The sequence below is a fragment of the Ceratotherium simum genome, chromosome X (genome assembly GCF_057802395.1).
Source record: "Ceratotherium simum simum isolate JZ-2026a chromosome X, ASM5780239v1, whole genome shotgun sequence".
Taxonomy (NCBI): Eukaryota; Metazoa; Chordata; class Mammalia; order Perissodactyla; family Rhinocerotidae; genus Ceratotherium; species Ceratotherium simum.
This window is the reverse complement of record NC_141940.1, coordinates 48,191,292-48,210,320: the sequence shown is the minus strand read 5'-3', so window position 1 is coordinate 48,210,320 and position 19,029 is coordinate 48,191,292. Positions and strand designations below refer to the sequence as shown.

The 19,029-nt window shown below is 37.0% G+C and overlaps 1 protein-coding gene across 4 annotated transcripts in view; it reads left to right on the top strand.

The window, feature by feature from the left end:
• The window catches only part of DIAPH2 (diaphanous related formin 2), an 825,716-nt gene that overhangs the window by 50,962 nt on the left and 755,725 nt on the right, over positions 1 to 19,029 (top strand). For all 4 annotated transcript variants that reach the window (XM_087427460.1, XM_014795691.2, XM_087427457.1 and 1 more), the window contains one exon: positions 2,080 to 2,256. In XM_087427460.1, the coding sequence (XP_087283586.1) occupies positions 2,080 to 2,256 (177 nt within the window). The remainder of the gene's footprint in view (positions 1 to 2,079; positions 2,257 to 19,029) is intronic.

Sequence of the window (19,029 nt, the reverse complement as noted above, 5' to 3'; positions counted from 1 at the left end):
AAAAGCTGGCACTGCAGAAACAAATATTAAGTGATATGAAGGGAAAGGAACAGAGATATGTTGATTTAATGGTCGATTGCATATTTAAATGCTTTTATGTCCATCATGTCTTTTAGTGAATTTTGACTGTTGGATATGTACTCAGCTTATTTGGGATTGCTTAATATTTTTTTTTTTCGAGTTGTTTGAAGATATACTACGTATCTAAACCAACTTAATTTTCCTCAAAGAGTTGAAAGAAAATATGAAAATATAGTTCAAGATGATTCAAAGAAATGAATCTTAACGTGAACACTGGGATAGGAAGCAGGGACTCGTGAATTTAGCTAGTCATTTTTTTCTGTGAAATGAGAGAGTTGGTCTAGATGATTTTTCAAGTTTCTTCCCAGCTCTAAAATATTATGATTTATATAATCTCTTTGTAAGCAATCATGTACTAAAATCATTTTTGTAATCCTAAATAAGCTGCTTAAAACTGTTCATATTTCTTTCAAAGTACACCTTTTGATAAAAAAAAGTGTTCTTTGAATCAGAACATAAAGTATGTTTTTTTAATGGGGATCAGCGGAATTTTACATAAGCTGCGATAATAGCTTCTGTGATGCTTTTTGTATTGTTGAAGTAATTTATAAGTTCTCGGTAACACGGCAGTAAAGATGCACTGTCCTCACATCTAACGTGTCTGCTTGTTTAATGTGACCTGATGGTATGCATGTGCTTCCTAACAGAAAGCAGAATAAAACTGAGTTGCATTCAGTTTTATGATCATTACTAATTTTTGATGTCTAATGGTTTGCAGTTTAAAACAGAATGTCCTTTTTACATGAAACTGGAGTCATTAACTCACTTTATGCGAAATAGCAAGCTAATTATTAGAGATTGTACATGGAATCAATGGTTCAGAGTCAATATCCGTAAAATAGCAAGTTCTTTGTCATAGGATTTGTAGGAATAAGATATTTGTAGGAATAAGATGTTTGCTATATTTCCAGTAAATGGAAAAGGTGATGTTTTTAATTTTGTTTTGCTTCCTTATTGGTCCCACTTTTTAGGGAAGAGAAAGGTAGGGGAAATAATAATGATAGTCATAGTAGTAACAATAATAATAAATAGCAACTAAGTGCACTAAACATATCAACTTATTTAAATTTCACAATAATCCTATGGTGTTGGTAACATTTATTTATTTAATGTAAATTAACTCATTATCTCTATTTTAGAGATGAGGAAACAGTCATAGAGAGACCAAATAATTTGCACAGGGTTACTCAGCTAGTAAGTGGCAGATTCAAACCCAGGTAGCCTGACTCTAAAGTCTGTGCTCTTAACCATTATACTCTTTTGTGTGTGTGTGGGTGTGTGAAGAAGAGCGGCCCTGAGCTAACATCTGATGCCAATCCTCCTCTTTTTTGGCTGAGGAAGATTGGCCCTGGGCTAACATCCATGCCCATCTTCCTCTACTTTATATGGGACGCCGCCACAGCATGGCTTGAGAAGTGGTGCGTAGGTGCGCGCCTGATCTGAACCTGCGAACCCCCGGCCGCTGCAGCGGAGCATGCGCACTTAACCCCTTGCGCCTCTGGGCAGGCCCCTTAACCGTTATACTCTTAATGCTACACTGACAAAGTATTCATAGATACTTGTCACAATTTTTGGCACTTTGAAGAAGAGAAACAATACTATAATTTCCCCTTAAAATGGGATATCAGAAGCTATTTTTATTTTCTTTCTCTTTTTTTCATAGTTTGAAAGTTGCCACCAAAGATACCTTCTCCCTTAAATGCCACACAACTTTGATGCAGGAATTTTTCACCTATTTACTGTGCAAAACAGAAATGACAAGGGACTAAGTGTTACTTCTGAGGAATACTTTTCACCCCCTAGACTTCTGAGGCTGAAGAGCCACTTCAAGTTTTCAAAATAGTACAATCTCTATCTGGAGCTTGCTGCTTAAAATAACATTTTATCAAAAGACAATAATGATATATATTATACTAAGTGCCATTTTGATGTTTCAGTTCTTCACATCTGTGATTCTTGATCTCTTTCTTAGGGCTTCTTATTTTTTTCTCTTTGCAGCGTGACCGAATTACAAGTTTTAGAAAATCTACTGTCAAAAAAGAAAAACTTCTTATTCAGCATCCCATTGATTCTCAAGTCGCGATGAGTGAGTTTCCAGCAGCTCAGCCATTATACGATGAACGGTCTTTGAATTTGTCAGAAAAGGAAGTACTGGATCTTTTTGAAAAAATGATGGTAAGTTAGATCCCTAATTTTGTTGTAATTTTAAAATGCGCGTGCCTGGAATAGCACTGGGTTTTAAGTACGTGTGTGTGTATGGACAGTGTTTATATCACATAAAGAAGAGACCAGAAACTTGTTGATACAACAGAACTATTTTCAAAAGTATCTGTTTTTTGAGCTAAAACATCCTTACTTGTCTGTCTCTTCCACTATGAGCTCCTAAAAGCAGGGGCTGTCTTATTTATTTTTGTTCTCTAATATTTAGTAGTCTCTGGCAGATTGAATCAATTTTTCAATTAACTAATTTGTCTTCCTGTTTCTATAAAGCAAAACAGGCCTGAGTCCACTTTGCTGAAAACAGCACAAGGTGTCTTGTTGGGTATATGAAATAGAGTTGGGAGGGCAGAGGGTGAAAAAACAGTAGAGGGGACAGAGGAATTAATTCCTCCCAGTTTGTTCTATTAGCAACAGTCATACAACTTACATTTACTAGCATATTTCTTCTATTTTATAGCTTGTGGTCTAGATTATTTCTTATATTAGATAATACATATAATATTTTGAGTATTCAGTAGGTTATGGTAGGAGAGGGGAGAGATGAGGCATTGGGCCATATTACATTGGTTTGCTTGACTAGAGAAGAACTGGAGATCCTGATTCATGATTCATTCATTTACAATTCTATCCCATTTATCATTGTAAATTTTTTTTGTGGATATCTATCTATCTAGAGTTAGGGTCCACAGGAGTTTCGAAGGTCCCTTCAACCACACCAAAATAAAAGGTTAAGAATCACTGAAAATCTAGACCCTTCTACTCTGCCCATTATGGAACCCACCCCACTAATAATCTGCCCATTGTCATCACCCCACTTCCCACCCCCACTATTTCCCTCCTGTGCCTAGAAGAGTTATTAGGCCTTCCACAAATATTCATTGCAAGTTGTTGAACAAAAATTCCCTTTATTTTTAACTTTTCCTTGACTATTCCTTCTGTCTAGCTGCAGCTGGCATCTGCCTTTTCCCCCGACACAAATCCTGACATTCCCACCCTCTTCAGCCCTTCCTCCTAGTCCTGTGGTACACCCTTTTTTCTGCTGTTCCTTCCATGCCATCTTCTCTGAACCATCTTTTAACAACCCTTTCTCTTGTGAAGTCTATTATCTGCTGACCTTCGTTGATGATGATAGCACCTGGCTCTCCTTTTGGCTTTTCCCCTGCTATTCATTTTGGTGATTTCAGCTCTGATGTTGATCACCTCTTCAATGCATTTTTGCCCTTAGTTCCTTGATTTCCTAAATTCTGACCTTGGTGTCTATATATTTAGCTAATTATAAGCATGACTACACCTTGGACTGTGTCATTCTTTAGAATGATTCCGTTTGTAAGATCTTTAGCTCTGAAATTCTCCTGGGAAGCTAAACAACCTATATTACCTCTCCCGGGCCCTTAATTTTACAGAGCATGTGTTGTGTAGTGGTCAAGAACTTGGACTTTGGGGTCATTCAGACCTGGGTTTGAGTTCTGTCTATGCCATTAATCGCATTACCTTGTGAAAGTTATATAATCTCTCTAGTTTATTTTCCTGAACTGTAACAAAGATAGAAGAGGATCTACCTCATATGGTTATTTTTAGGATTAAAGGAGATGCTATTCTTAGAATAGTGCCTGGCATGTAAGCTTTCTGTATAAATAATTTTATAAATGTTTGTTGCATTTCTTTCCTTTATCAAATAAAGCTCTGTGCTTTCTTGCCAATATTTCCCACCCTCAGTTTACCACTTGTTTGTCTTATCTGAATCATCCAAAACAATGATAACGACAGCAGAAACAGAAACATTCTTTGACACTATTAACACTTTTAATCTTTTAAAATCTTCTTTCTTCTCTTCACTCAAACTTCGCTCAAATTAAATTTACTGCTTTAATCTGCTGACCAACTGGTTTCAAATTTTTGCAGTCTTGAACTAGTTCTTTGAGCACGTCAGGGGCATTGCCATATTCTGGTTCACTTAAGCTCAACACCTACAGGCCGTCTTCCACTTCATTTGTTTTCTCAGTCACTTCTAATTGCTTGCCAAATCCCATTGGTTCTGCTTGTGCAATGACTCTTAAATCTGTTTCCCGGTTGTCCTCCAGCTGCTCTTGCCCTAGTTCAGACAATGTCCCTCTCTAGTTGTTTCTTGTGGGCTACTAAAATAGCCCGCTAACTGGTCTTCCTCCTCTTCTCCAGGTTTTGCCTATTCTAGTCCAGTATTGACTGTTAATGATTCTGAAACAGATTCTTTTTTCAAAAGCCCCAAGTAGGCCCTTACAGTTTTAGACAACCATTTTATATGTCCCTGCTCTATTCCCTCAACTATGCTCCTAGATGACTATTTTACACCTTTACTTTGCTGCTCAGTCCTCAGAACTCTTCCCCGACTTTCTTCTCTGCTGGTAACCTTGCTGCTTAATTTACTGGGTAAATTGAAGCAATCAGAAGAGAACTTCCACAGACTCCCACCGCCACATCTACCTAACTTTTAATATCTGCACTCACATAGTTTGTCTTGCTACCTGTCACCATAGGTGGACTTTTCATGTTACTATCCTTCCATTTGTGTACAAGGTTCCATTCCTTTTCACCTACTCAAGGAGATTGCTCTAATAATTTTCTCCTCTCATCTTCCATTCCCAGCAGCATACAAACATGCTGTCTCGTTTTATAAAACCTTTTCTTGACCTTATCTTCCTTGCCAGCTACTGCTCTATTTTTATTCTCCTTTGAAGCAAAATACGTCCCAATAATTTTGTTTACATTCACTGCTTCTGATTTCTCTCCTCTCACTTTCTCTCCTGAAATCACTCCAGCCAGGCTTCTATCCCACCCCCCATCAAAACTGTTCTTATCAATGTCACTAAAGATCTTCATGCTGCTGAATCCCGTGGTTAATTCTCAGTTCTCATCTTAATTGACCTATCAGCAGCATTTGATGCAGTTGATCATTCTCTCCAACTTGACTTGCTTCGCCCCACCCAACATTCATCCACACCTCCCTCTTTGGCTGCTTCTTTTCAGTCTTTTTTGCTGATCCCTGTTTATAACCTCAACCTCTACATGTTGGAGAGGCCCAGGGATCAGTCCTTGGACATCTTCCCTTCTCTATCTACACTATCTTTGGTGTTTGCAACCAGTAATATGGCTTTAAATTCCATTTGCGCACAGTTCTCAAATTTATCTCCAGCTTGGTCCTCATGTCTGAATTCCAGACTCATATATCAGACTTCATAATCAGCATCTCTCCTTGGATGTTCAGTAGACTTATTGAAAGTAATATATCCAGAACTGAACTGCTGATATTCCCCTCCAAACCTGCTCCTCCCAGTGTCTTCCTTGTCTCAGTTGATGGTATATCCATCAGGCCAAAAACGTTGGATTTTCCCGTGATTGCTCTCTTTCTCAGATTCCAGATTCAATTCATTAGGAAATCCCATTAGCTCTCCCTTCAATGTAAGGTCCTTGCAACATCTGACCATTTCTTACCACCTTCACTGGTCCCACACTGGTTGAAGTCTGACCTGGACTGCCACAGTAATGGTGGGACTATTAGGACTGCCACAATTCCTAATTAGTCTCTTTGCTTCCACCCATGACCCTCTACAGTATATTCTTAACACAGAGACATTATCAATTTAAAACCTGAATAACGTCGTGTCACTTGGCTTCTCAAGTCTGCCATGGCTCCCCATTTCACTCAGTGTAAAAAAAAACCAGTGTACTTACAATATCCTATAAGGCCCTATATGATCTGACCCCTACCTTACCTCTTCCATATCTTCCTCTACTACTCTCCCCGCTTGCTCACTCTGCTTCAGTTGCACACATGCCTTTTACGTGATTGTAGCCCTAAGCAAAAACAATTCCTGGAAGTTTTCAATTTTTTTAGTTTGTGTACAGCATTTACGTTTTCAAACTTTTTACAACGTTTCTATTTTATGGTTTGTATATTAATTTTAATGTTTCATTAGAAAATTACTACTTTCCTCTTTAAATATGTCATGTTTTTTAAAGATTTGCTTATTGGGGCTGGCCCCATGGCTTAGCGGTTAAGTGTGCGCGCTCCGCTACTGGCGGCCTGAGTTCGGATCCCGGGCGCGCACCGACGCACCGCTTCTCCAGCCATGCTGAGGCTGTGTCCCACATACAGCAACTAGAAGGATGTGCAGCTATGACATACAACTATCTACTGGGGCTTTGGGGAAGGAAAAAAAGAAAAAAAAAGGAGGAGGATTGGCAATAGATGTTAGCTCAGAGCCGGTCTTCCTCAGCAAAAAGAGGAGGATTAGCACGGATGTTAGCTCAGGGCTGATCTCCCTCACCAAAAAAAAAAAAAAAAGATTTGCTTATTGGATTGATAAATGTGATTTAAAGAAAGGTACAACTTGGTGCCACATTTTCCCTAATGGGAATTTTTCATTCCCTGGGAATTTTGGAATTAGAAATCAAAGAACTATGATTTGATTAAGAGTAACAACTGAAAGATCAATAAAAAAACTTTTTAAGGATTGTGTCTCCTCTTTGAGAGAAATCCACTTGTACCTTGACATTTTCTATTTTCTGTATTTAGTTTGACTGTAACCAATTTACAGTGAATAGGTTATTTTATGAATAATCAGAGCTTTCATTTACTGTGCACGTATGGGCCATGCATGCCACTAACCCGTTTACATGTAGTATTTCAGTTGATCCTTATGACAATGCCACAAAGTAGGCAACATGATTATATTCAATTTTCAGGTAAGGCAGTTGAGGCTTAGAGAGAGGCTAAATAAATTAGTTTTATAACTTGCCTAAGTGAGCAAATGACTGAGCTGGAACTTAAATTTAGGTACATAAAAATCTAAAAAATTGGCATTTTAGTAGCATCTATCTTTAATAATGTTTGATTTAAGCTAAATATAAAATTAAAACATTTTCCTTGCACACGTACTCAGTGGAAATAGAAGGCAACTCAGAGGTACGTTGGGTTGTAGGTAAAGCCCACCTGGGATGGATTATTTCCTACTGATGAAAATTGTCTGTAATCACTTTTTACAGAGCATCAGTTGAGAAGAAAGAGGCCAACAATATAGTAATGGAAAACTGTTAAAATGCCATTATCAAAGTTGATTGGGAGAAGACGCTTAAATTGTTCTGTTTCTGACACACAGAAGTAGATTTCTAGATACAAAATTTCCCTTTTTTATTTCACTCCTTGTGAGTGTCCTTCCTTGTACAAATAATGTAATAAGGTTCTTGTCCTACTTGATGGCTACTATGACAATCTTGTTTCTCTGGATTCTCACCCTTTATCGCGCTATTCCTGTTGATCGGCTTTTGTAGACTTTTGAGAGCTACAAATGTTTACACCATTTGGCCTAAACACTGTATATGTGTTTTAGGATAGCATACCCCGAGGTGTAAAATGTTTTAAATAATTGCATAAAATAGCACAACATTGTACACAGTAATAGTGTATGAGATACTTGGCAAGAAATAAATTACCTTAAAATTGCTAGTACAATTTATTATTTGCAATTTCTGGGTAATGTATTTTGGTGAAAATCTTAAATAATGAAAGGCAATATTCAAATATAATCCTTTCTTACTCTGATAATTGAAATTTTTTTTTGTGTGTGTGTGTGAGGAAGATCAGCCCTGAGCTAACATCCATGCCAATCCTCCTCTTTTTGCTGAGGAAGACTGGCCCTGAGCTAACATCTGTGCACATCTTCCTCCACTTTATGTGGGACGCTGCCACAGCATGGCCTGACAAGCGGTGCATCGGTGCGTGCCTGGGATCCGAACCCCGGGCCGCCAGTAGCGGAGCGCGTGCGCTTAACTGCTACGCCACAGGGCCGGCCCCCTTGAAATTCTTGTTATGCCTAAGGATCATATCTATCAACAGCCGTTCTCATTGTACAGGCTTATAGATGTAGATAACAGGGGCTATTGTCCTAAATCTGAAATTATTGCAGGACATTTTTTTTAAGTATTAACTCTTTTATTTGATTGCTATAACTCTTATTTAATTACTAATAGATCATTTAAAAAATCACTTAACTCTTTATAGCTAAGTAAAATCCTGGCACGAGTCTAGTTAGCTGAAAGATCTGAATGGTTAGGTTTTCCTTTACTAGTGTATTAGTAGATTACTGACGTTCCATTGACTCTGACATCTATCCTCTGCATTAGTATGTCACTTTTCGTATTGTAGATACTCAAAGAAACAATTACAGACATATCTTCTGAGTAATGGTATCCATGGCTATTGTTGACAGATTTAAAGGTCCAAATTTGAAACTTGTAGATGATTGCTTATTTTATGGAGTGCATGTTATTTATTAGCAGTGTGTCTTCAATAGCAGTGTGTTTTCAATGAATTTTGTACGCAGAGTATGGCCATCGACTACTAATTGAAAATTAGAAAGTGGTGCTTTTATTAAAACTTAAAAAAATGAAAAAAACCCACTCGTTTTTATGTGATTTTTATAATTACCTGCGTGGGGTGAATTATTATTATTATTTTTTTTTATAATTTTATTTATTTATTTTTTCCCCCAAAGCCCCAGTAGATGTGGGACCCGGCCTCAGCATGGCCGGAGAAGCAGTGTGTCAGTGCGTGCTCGGGATCCGAACCTGGGCCGCCAGCCGCGGAGCGCGCGCACTTAACCACTAAGCCACGGAGCCGGCCCTGTGGGGTGAATTATACTCGCTCTTTCAGATTCCTGTTCCCCTTCTCTGCCCAGAGTCATGTTTTCAAATCTTCCACAAGTGGGTAAAGTTAGTAGGACCAAAACAGCAAGATTGCTTCCACATTTTTGTTTTTGGTAACTTTAAAAGATGACTGAACTATAGCAGTATTTTACGCATCTTCTTTAACCCCAAATTCAAATTTGAACGAGATTCGTATTTGTAACCTTTCTCATCTTTTTTTTTTTTCTTTGTGAGGAAGATCAGCCCTGAGCTAACATCTATGCCAGTCCTCCTCTTTTTTTTTTCCCTTTTTCACCCCAAAGCCCCAGTAGATAGTTGTATGTCTTAGTTGCACATCCTTCTAGTTGCTGTATGTGGGACACTGCCTCAGTATGGCTGGACAAGCGGTGCGTCGGTGCACGCCCAGGATCTGAACCCCGGGCTGCCAGTAGCGGAGTGCACGCACTTAACCGCTAAGCCACGGGGCCGGCCCCTCTCATCTTAATCAGAGGCATTTTGTATTGCTTCTAATTAGGATTGGTGAAATATCTCCTCCTTTCCACTTTAAAAATAAGGAAATTAATAAGGCTGTAATTGAATAACTATTCAACATTTTAAGTTCATAGACTTTGAGCTTACAGAGAATAACTGGTTTTTGTACATTGAGTATACTGCTTAAGGACTATTAGATGTTTAATAGTGATAACTTGTTTTTATCCAAACTGAATTAATACAATTAGAGCAAAGACAGAAATGTGTCTGGACACTTGCATTTCCTTTTGAATATTATTGCTCTTTAGTATGCAATTGTTCTTTTTTGGGGAGTGGGAGAAGAGGGGATTTCCATTTTAAACTTAAAAAAAATAAACATATAGAGACTTCTTGGAAATTCGTGTTGGAATTTGATGTCTATTAGCTAGCACAAGGATCTATTGAGTGGAGGTCCAGCTTACATTGGTGATGTTGGATTCATATAGTTATGTCAGTAAGGACTGTGCTCTAATACAAGTAATTAAATAGTTTTGTCGTATGCAAAAGATGAGGCTAGTGATGATTTATGATTAATTAATTTCAACAGCATTTATTAAAGGCAGTGTTTACTATGTGATTCCACATGCAAATGTGATGTTTTATACTTTGTTTCTATTCAGCAATTTATATTAATATACTTTGCATTTTTGTCATAGTTTAATGATCATATAGTTATATGCAATAAATATTAAATGATCTGTCCCATATTCCATCTGCTAGAACTCTCCTAAATAATCCCAAAGCTTTTAATTTTCATTCTCTCACTTTTCCCCTTGTATCAACATAGAGAGAATGTTTGACTTTGGACCTAGGTGTTGTACTTTAACCCAAGCGTGCTTGTTCTCCCGTGACTGCTGCCATGGGTTTCTTTCTCACCCAACACCTGTCTTTTAGGAGTTGGTTAGCTTGGCTGAGAACCTTTCAGTACTCTCAGCATAAGTAATTTTAATTAATGGTTAAATTACCATAAAATAAATTATCAGTAAACTAAGTCTTAAAATCTATAGTAAGCCATGGAAATAGTTTTCAGAAATGACTAGATTATTAGAAATTGTCTAGATAGCATAATTTCCATTGGTACATTTACATTTCCAATATCCTTACTCCATATCATTACACTGAGAGAACACTAGCATCATTTCTAGTCAATATATTTTATTTTCTTACACAGACTCCAAAGAAAAGCTTATAAAGGAGGAGCAAAACTTGCCCAGTAAACAAGTCTAAAAGGTGACTAAATCTGGGTCACTTTTTAATTTCCTTACCAAATATAATTCTCACCAAAGGTTCACAACTGAGGGAGTGGTAGGATAGGAGTCCAAGGAAGAGGAATGAAAGGGACTAGGTTTGCAAATTTACTCTGCTTGTAGCTGGTAAACTTCACAATTCACTGTCTCTTTTTTTTGTTTGTGCATAGAAATGTTTTCCCAAATATGTTTTCTGTTTGAAAGGTTCCGGTAGTATTCATTGCCATGAATACATTTCCACAACCATTTATTGGTATGTGCCATGTTCCAGGTCCTATGCGATATGCTGGAGGTACAAAGATGAATGCAATACCTCCCTTGCTCCCATAGAGCTCAGAGTTTAGTCAGAGAGACAACCAAGTAAACAAGTGATTTCCATGGTAATAGGACGGCTATGAATAGGCTACTGTGGGTACTCAAACCAGTGTAGAGGCTCAGGGAGGAAACAGAGAAGATCTGAATATACGATGAAACCCAGGTCACTTCTGACTTTTCAGTCTTTATTTTTTGGCATTAAAGCATTCTCAAAGTTTGAACAATTTAGTTCAGCAAGGTCCAGTGCCTTCTATCTGCCCGGTACTGTTCTAAGCTCTGAGGAGAAGGAGCAGAGAACAACGCAAGGAAAATCCCTACCGTCAAGGAGCTTATGTTCTGATAGGGGTGTTATAGCAGAACTTAAGGTGTTATTCTGAAAAAGAAAAAGCGAAGACATATTTCCGTGTCGTGGAGAAGTTTATTTGACAACTCTCTACTGAATGCCAGATACTTTGTTAGGTGTAGGGAACATAGAGATGACGAAGACACTGTCCCTGCCTCTAGGATTTTATTTTGTACAGCTTGCAAGGTAAGAATAGTTTTTATGTTTTTAAATCGTTGAAAAAAAATCAAAAGAAGGCTGTTTCAGGACACATGAAAATTATATGAAATTCAGTGTTTATAAATAAAGTTTTTGTTGAATGCAGCCATTCGGCAAACAAATGGCAGCCATGGCCATTTCTTTACATATTGTAGATGGCTCCTTTTGCCCTACAAATGCAGAGTTGAGTAGTTGTGACAAAGACTCTGTGACCTGCTAAGCCTAAAACATTTACTGTCTGGCCCTTTGCAGAAAAAGTTGGTCAACCTCTGGACTAGTGTAACAGTCTCCAAACTTTTTGATTTCCTACCCTGTCAGAAAAAAAGATGTGTATTTAAGCAAGTAACCCCAATATATTTGATTTAAAACACATATACATATATGTGTGTACTAATACTATACACATTATAAAATACAGACATAGAAAGTAATGGATGAGAAAAACATGAAATGAACAAGATTTTATAATGATTTAAAATGACTTTATTTTATGTATTAATGGTACAAAAGCCTTTGCTATCATGATTAATAACTTTTTAGTGAGAGCAGTGTCAATGTGACATTATTTTTTATGTCTTGTTTAAAAAAAGACAGTAATTAGAAGGTTTAGTTCCAAGTTCATTTTATTTTGATATTTGGTTTAATTTCTGTTATAGTTGAAACATAAATCTGACAAAGATAGGTAGGTCCAAGTGGAATGAGAACATCATTAGCAACACTTACTAAATCATAGTATTAGCTTTTCTCAGTTCAATCCATGAATCAAGCAAAGGTTCCCTGCTGAACCATGGCTAGTAAATTTCCATCTTCCTTGATGACAATCAGTTGTTCTTGCAACTAATCTGGAGTGTTGCATTTTTATATTTTTTAAATAAATGGGTTCAAAATGGGCTTTAAAAAATGGGCTTCAACAGATGTCATCAGGGGCATGGGCTCTTGCGTTTTTCCTTCCACATTCTTAATGTGTGGACCCTCATCCCCCTGTTTGTCTACTCATGTCCGCTCCAGGCATTGCATCTAATGCCAGGAAGAAGGAGGAAGAGGTGAGTCATGCAAGAGGGAAGGGGACTGACCTGGATGTTGGGTTGGCCAATGTGTGTCTTTTCCAATGAAGTTCATTTGAGTACTTACTTTCTTACTAATTGTTAAACTGTCAAGGGATTGATTGTCTTTTTGTGAATGAAAATTGCGTAAGTCATGCTAAATTTCAGCAGTTTTTAAATCCTTTGCCTTAAGATAACCAGAGATATCTCTGTAAGGCACAACATGTTTTCACGGTCACTTCCTATCTCATTTCAAAAATATTGTAAATATTCTACTGTATTTGAAACATCTTGCTTTTATTTAAAAAAAGAGCTACGTTCTTTACTATGTAGCGCTTTGTGTACTTTAGTTTTAACTTCTTTCTTGCAGTGACTTGAATTTTACATGTGGGGTAACCTTACTCAGAACTCCTTCTCACTTATAGTTTTTTCACAAAACATCTCTTTATTAAGTAAATCATTTATTTTGGTAATATGTTTTCTCTGTTAGACTGTTCCATTAGTGACTCAAAGAAAAGTAGTTTCTATATTTCATTATTGAAGCAATCTAGCAAATAATATAAGCTGAGTTATTTAAAAAAAACAGCTGTATTTTCATTCAACTGGATGATAAACCTCCCACACGGAGTAATTTTTCTAATACTTGTTTTAGAAAATTTTCAGCAATGATTTCTATGTATGTTCTGACAGTGTTTGCTGACAGAGGAATGTATTTTAGTTTGCTGCCCTGTTGTTTTGCATGTATTATTTCGGCTGCTTCTACCACGTGTTTCCCCAGTGTCCTAGGACCTTTTGTCTTTCACTATTAAAGAAAGACAAAATTCAAAAGAGGCTTCTAAACATGTGTCATTAGGTTTACAAAATTTGACTAAGGTACTGGATTGAGTATCACATGATTTTAATTATTGCTGAGAAAATTGAAAAAGCTTTCTTCACACTCTGGGTACTTGGATTTTAAATGTTTTGCTCGTTTGAGGTGGCTTTGTACTATCAGTAGGTAATATTTTAAAGTACAATATGTGCATAAAGTGAGAGTCATAGCTGATAATTGATATACATCCATATTTCAGATAGTTACCTTAATAATTTTTAATCTTATGTGACCAGCTTCTTATTAGCCTCAGATTTTTGTTATTTTTACCATACGGTATAATGACTGATAAAAGGCTCAGACTTATGAGTAGGAAGATAGGAGTCTAACATTTTCTTGTTCCCTTGAGCTTGCATTATTGGTATTATGCTATTATCCTCAATCTATTGTCTTTGCAGGAATCTTTTAAAGCCACTTTTCCATTTTGCTGGGGTTTTTTGAGGGTTGATTTAGTTAAAACTAGATAAAATAACCTGTAAATCCACTTCACCAGGTAGATGTCAACTGCAGCAGGTTACCGTTCACTGGTAGTGAACACGTGTGCATTGTGAACACCCCACTCTTCCCCTAAGATGCTTTACGTACTGTTTGGACTACGGGTCCAGTGAGGGCTCCAGTGTTATTCTCATGTTAAATAGTAAAGCTTCCTTCTTGTCTCTTTTCAAAAAAATAAATATTTCACAAACTGCAGTGGATCCTTTATGTCATCTCTGGACTCTGGAAACCACTGGTTGAATGTTGAGCTCAGGAGTTAGGATTATGGGAAAGTAAAAATAATATTTGTGTTTTCTAACATCTGAATATATGTTCTAAATTTACCCTCCTGGTGGTAAAGAGGTATGTGTGGGTATTCAAAGTTGGATCCCCCAACAGGACCTGAAAGCAGAAATAGATAAAGAGTTTTTGTGCTATACTCAGGAACATTCACTTAATATCATGTATTTGTTTGTTTGTCCTGTTTTGGGCTCTATACTATTTGTAGAAATAATGTATTTAGACAGTCTTTTTCCTTTAACTTTGTTTTCCATCTGAGCTTCTATATGTTATGTGGCTATAGTCTATATAGGTAAAGTTAACTGGATCTATTGAAAACATGAGGTAGTTAATTAATTAATTGGCCAATTATTTAATGATGTAGAAAACCCCTGATACTTTTATTGAATCTTCAAAAGAAGTATTCTGTCCTTGGAAGCTAGAGGAATTGTGGAACATATCTTTATAAAAGAATAAATTAAACAAATTTTCTAAAAATCCATTAATTTATAACCTTAAAATAATTAAAGATAACAATAATCACTATTCATGCTAGGGAATATTTTTAGGTACTGGAGCATCACTGGTTCATTCTCTTCAAGGGTATAGGTCCGCTCAAGATAGAAGGTAAAGAATACTTGAATAATTACTATTGAGAAAGAGAAAGAAGAGGGTAAGCATTTAACACTGAAGACAAGTTCAGATTTAAAAACAGCAAGTGGAAAATCCAGCCTTAAGTTGGGATCAAGACATGTTGCATAAAGAAAAACAGTTCATTTCTAGAAAAATATATAGTAATTTATAGAAATAAGGAACAAGTATTACTTCTCTCTTATAGGGAAGGAAGAGATGTAAAAACGTAAAAGGTTCACATTTACCTCTCATAAAGCAAAATAGAAAAAAAGTGGAAGAGTTAGGAAAATAGAAAATGATTTTAGAAGACAAGGAGAAAGTTTTACAAATTATATTATCACCTGTTTAAAGATTTATGGGGGGAGAGAGGGAGAATGAGAAGGAGAGGGAGAAGAGAGAGAATGAAATGAATTAATTAATTAATAAGAATGTAAATGAATAACATAGTTAAGATGTCCGTACTTCCTAAAGCCATCTATAGATTCAATGCAATCCCTATCAAAGTTCCAACAACATTTTTCACAGAAATAGAACAAAGAATCCTAAAATTTATATGGAACAACAAAAGACCCCGAATAGGTAAAGGAATCCTGAGAAAAAAGAACAAAGCTGGAGGTATCACACTCCCTGATTTCAAAATATACTACAAAGCTATAGTCACCAAAACAGCATGGTACTGGCACAAAAACAGACACACAGATCAATGGAATAGAATCGAAAGCCCAGAAATAAACCCACACATCTATGGACAGCTAATCTTTGACAAAGGAGCCAAGAACATACAATGGAGAAGAGAAAGTCTCTTCAACAAATGGTGTTGGGAAAACTGGATAGCCACACGCAAAAAAATGAAAGTAGACCCTTACCTTACACCATACACAAAAATTAACTCCAAATGGATTAAAGACTTGAATGGAAGACCTGAAACTATGAAACTTCTAGAAGAAAACATAGACAGTTCGCTCTTCGACATCGGTCTTAGCAACATATTTTCAAGCACCATGTCTGACCAGGCAAGAGAAACAATAGAAAAAATAAACAAATGGGACTACATCAAACTAAAAAGCTTCTGCACAGCAAAGGAAACCATCAACAAAACGAAAAGACAACCTACCAATTGGGAGAAGATATTTGCAAACCATACTTCTGATAAGGGCTTAATCTCCAAAATATATAAAGAACTCATGCATCTCAACAACAACAAAACTAACAACCCAATTAAAAAATGGGCAAAAGACCTGAACAGACATTTCTCCAAAGAAGATATACAGATAGCCAACAGACACATGAAAAGATGTTCAAAATCATTAACTATCAGGGAAATGCAAATCAAAACTACAATGAGATATCACTTCATGCCCGTCAGAATGGCTATAATTAACAAGACAGGAAACAACGTGTGTTGGAGAGGATGTGGCGAGAAGGGAACTCTCATACACTGCTGGTGGGAGTCCAAACTTGTGCAGCCACTATGGAAAACAGTATGGAGACTTCTCAAAAAATCAAGGATAGAACTACCATATGATCCAGCTATTCCACTGCTGGGTATTTATCCAAAGAACTTGAAAACACCAACGCATAAAGATACTTGCACCCCTGTGTTCATTGCAGCGTTATTCACAATAGCCAAGACTTGGAAGCAACCTAAGTGCCCATCAAGGGGCGAATGGATGAAGAAGATGTGGTATATATACACAATGGAATACTACTCAGCCATAAGAAACGATGAAATCCAGCCATTTGTGACAACATGGATGGACATTGAGGGTATTATGCAAAGTGAAATAAGTCAGAGGGAGAAGGTCAAATACCATATGATTTCCTTCATTAAGTAGTAGATAATAACAACAATAAACAAACACATAGAGACAGAGATTGGATTGGTGGTTACCAGAGGGGAAGGGGGGAGGGAGGAGGGTGAAAGGGATATTTGGCACATGTGTGTGGTGATGGGTAATTAGTATTTGGGTGGTGAACATGATGTAATCTATGCAGAAATAGAAGTATAATGATGTACACCTGAAATTTATACAATGTTATAAACCAGTGTTACTGCAATAAACAAAAAATTTAAAAAAAAAAGAAAAAAGAATGTAAATGAATGAATAGGAGGCTGATTCAACTTTTAACTTTCTCATTTGACTCTATTCTTATATAGCTCCTCAGTAATAACTTTAAGAATACAATTTTTATTTCCTGAAGAAGTGAAGTAATTTGTCTATAATGGGAAAATTGCATCATGGCATATGTGAAAGGAGAAAAAATGGTTCAGTGTTTACAAATATAGTTTTAAAAATATATGTGGTTAATTATTTAGACTTCAAACAACATCTTTTAATACTATAAAATACTACGTTTTTCTCATGTATTGTGGAAATACTAAGTGTTAAATATATTAAAAGCTTGCTTTTGAGTTTTGAGTGCTATAAGAACTCAGTGTGTTTAGAAATAGTTTCATATTCAGTTACATTGTTTAGAATTAGTATTGAATTATGAGTATTGCTCTATTTAGTTTTATGATTGTATTATAAACCTGGAGTTAATGATTTGGAAGTATTAGCTCCCTAATTAGTAGTATGTTTCTTATTTCTTTTTTTTTTTTTTTAAAGATTTTATTTATTTTATTTTTCCCAAAGCCCCAGTGGATAGTTGTGTGTCGTAGCTGCACATCCTTCTAGTTGTTGTATGTGGGACTCGGCCTCAGGATGAACGGAGAAGTGGTGCCTCGATGCGCACCCGGGATCCGAACCGGGGCCACCAGCATCGCAGCGCGCGCACTTAACCACCAAGCCACAGGGCCGGCCCCGTTTCTTATTTCTATAAGAATAAAATGAGTTATTATGGTCTTTTCTGTTCATATGAATGGTACCTATTCCCAGTCAACCTCTGCAGTGAATTTTTAGGTATAAAATATTTTGGTGGCTGTAAAGCATATTTAAATATTTAGAGAAAAGATCCTAAATATCACGTTGGTCCAACAAATATTTATTAAATGCTTAGTGCCTTCCAGGAACTAGGCTCTTTGCTGGGAATACAAAGGTAAAAAAGACCCAGTTTCTGTCCTCAGCTTATAGTTTAGAGGAGATGGATTTATCAGATAGTTTCAATGTAAGTGCTCCAATATAGGAAGTAATATGGAAGAATAGAATGAAGATAGTGATTTCTAAGTGAGATGTTTTGGGGGAAATCTGAAGAATTAGCGGAAGTATAAGAGTTAGCCAGGGCCAGCCCCGTGGCTTAGCAGTTAAGTGTGCGCGCTCTGCTGCTGTTGGCCCAGGTTCGGATCCCGGGCACGCACAGACGCACCGCTTCTCCGGCCATGCTGAGGCCGCGTCCCACATACAGCAACTAGAAGCATGTGCCGCTATGACATACAACTATCTACTGGGGCTTTGGGGGAAAAAAAAAAAGGAAGAGGATTGGCAAAAGGAGGAGGATTGGCAATAGATGTTAGCTCAGAGCCGGTCTTCCTCAGCAAAAAGAGGAGGATTAGCATGGATATTAGCTCAGGGCTGATCTTCCTCACACACACAAAAAATAAATAAAAAATAAAAAAAAAAGAGTTAGCCAGATATGGGTTTGGGTGGGGTAGGGTGGGATGAGATGGGAGGAGGTAGAGGGAGAAGGTGGGGAAGATGACAGTATTCCAGGCAGAGAGAACAGCATCATGTGCAAAATAATGGAAGTGTGTAACAGCATAGCGTCTGTAGGAAAACTACAAACTACCTTGCATTATTAACACATAAGGGTAAGATGAAAAGTGGTAAAAAAAAAAAAAATGAGACTGGCGAGGTGATAATAACACTAATAGCTAGTATTCTTTGCGGGCTAGTTAATATACACCAGGCTTGATGTGCATGATCACACTTAATCTTGGCAACATTCCTCTGCTATGATCTCGTATTCCCCTTATTATCCTTCCTACCTCCATACGAAATGATTCTACTCTGATGGCATGATCTTAGCAGTGTATGCCATTAAAAATTGAGTGGAGGTGCATTATAATGTAGAAATGTCTGGAAGGAGAGCAAACTCTCTGCTTAGAGACTGCCAAAGGTGGCACTACCACACTCTTTGGCCTGGCTGTGAAGTGTACAGATATAGATACTCAACCTTGTCAGCATTTCAGACTTG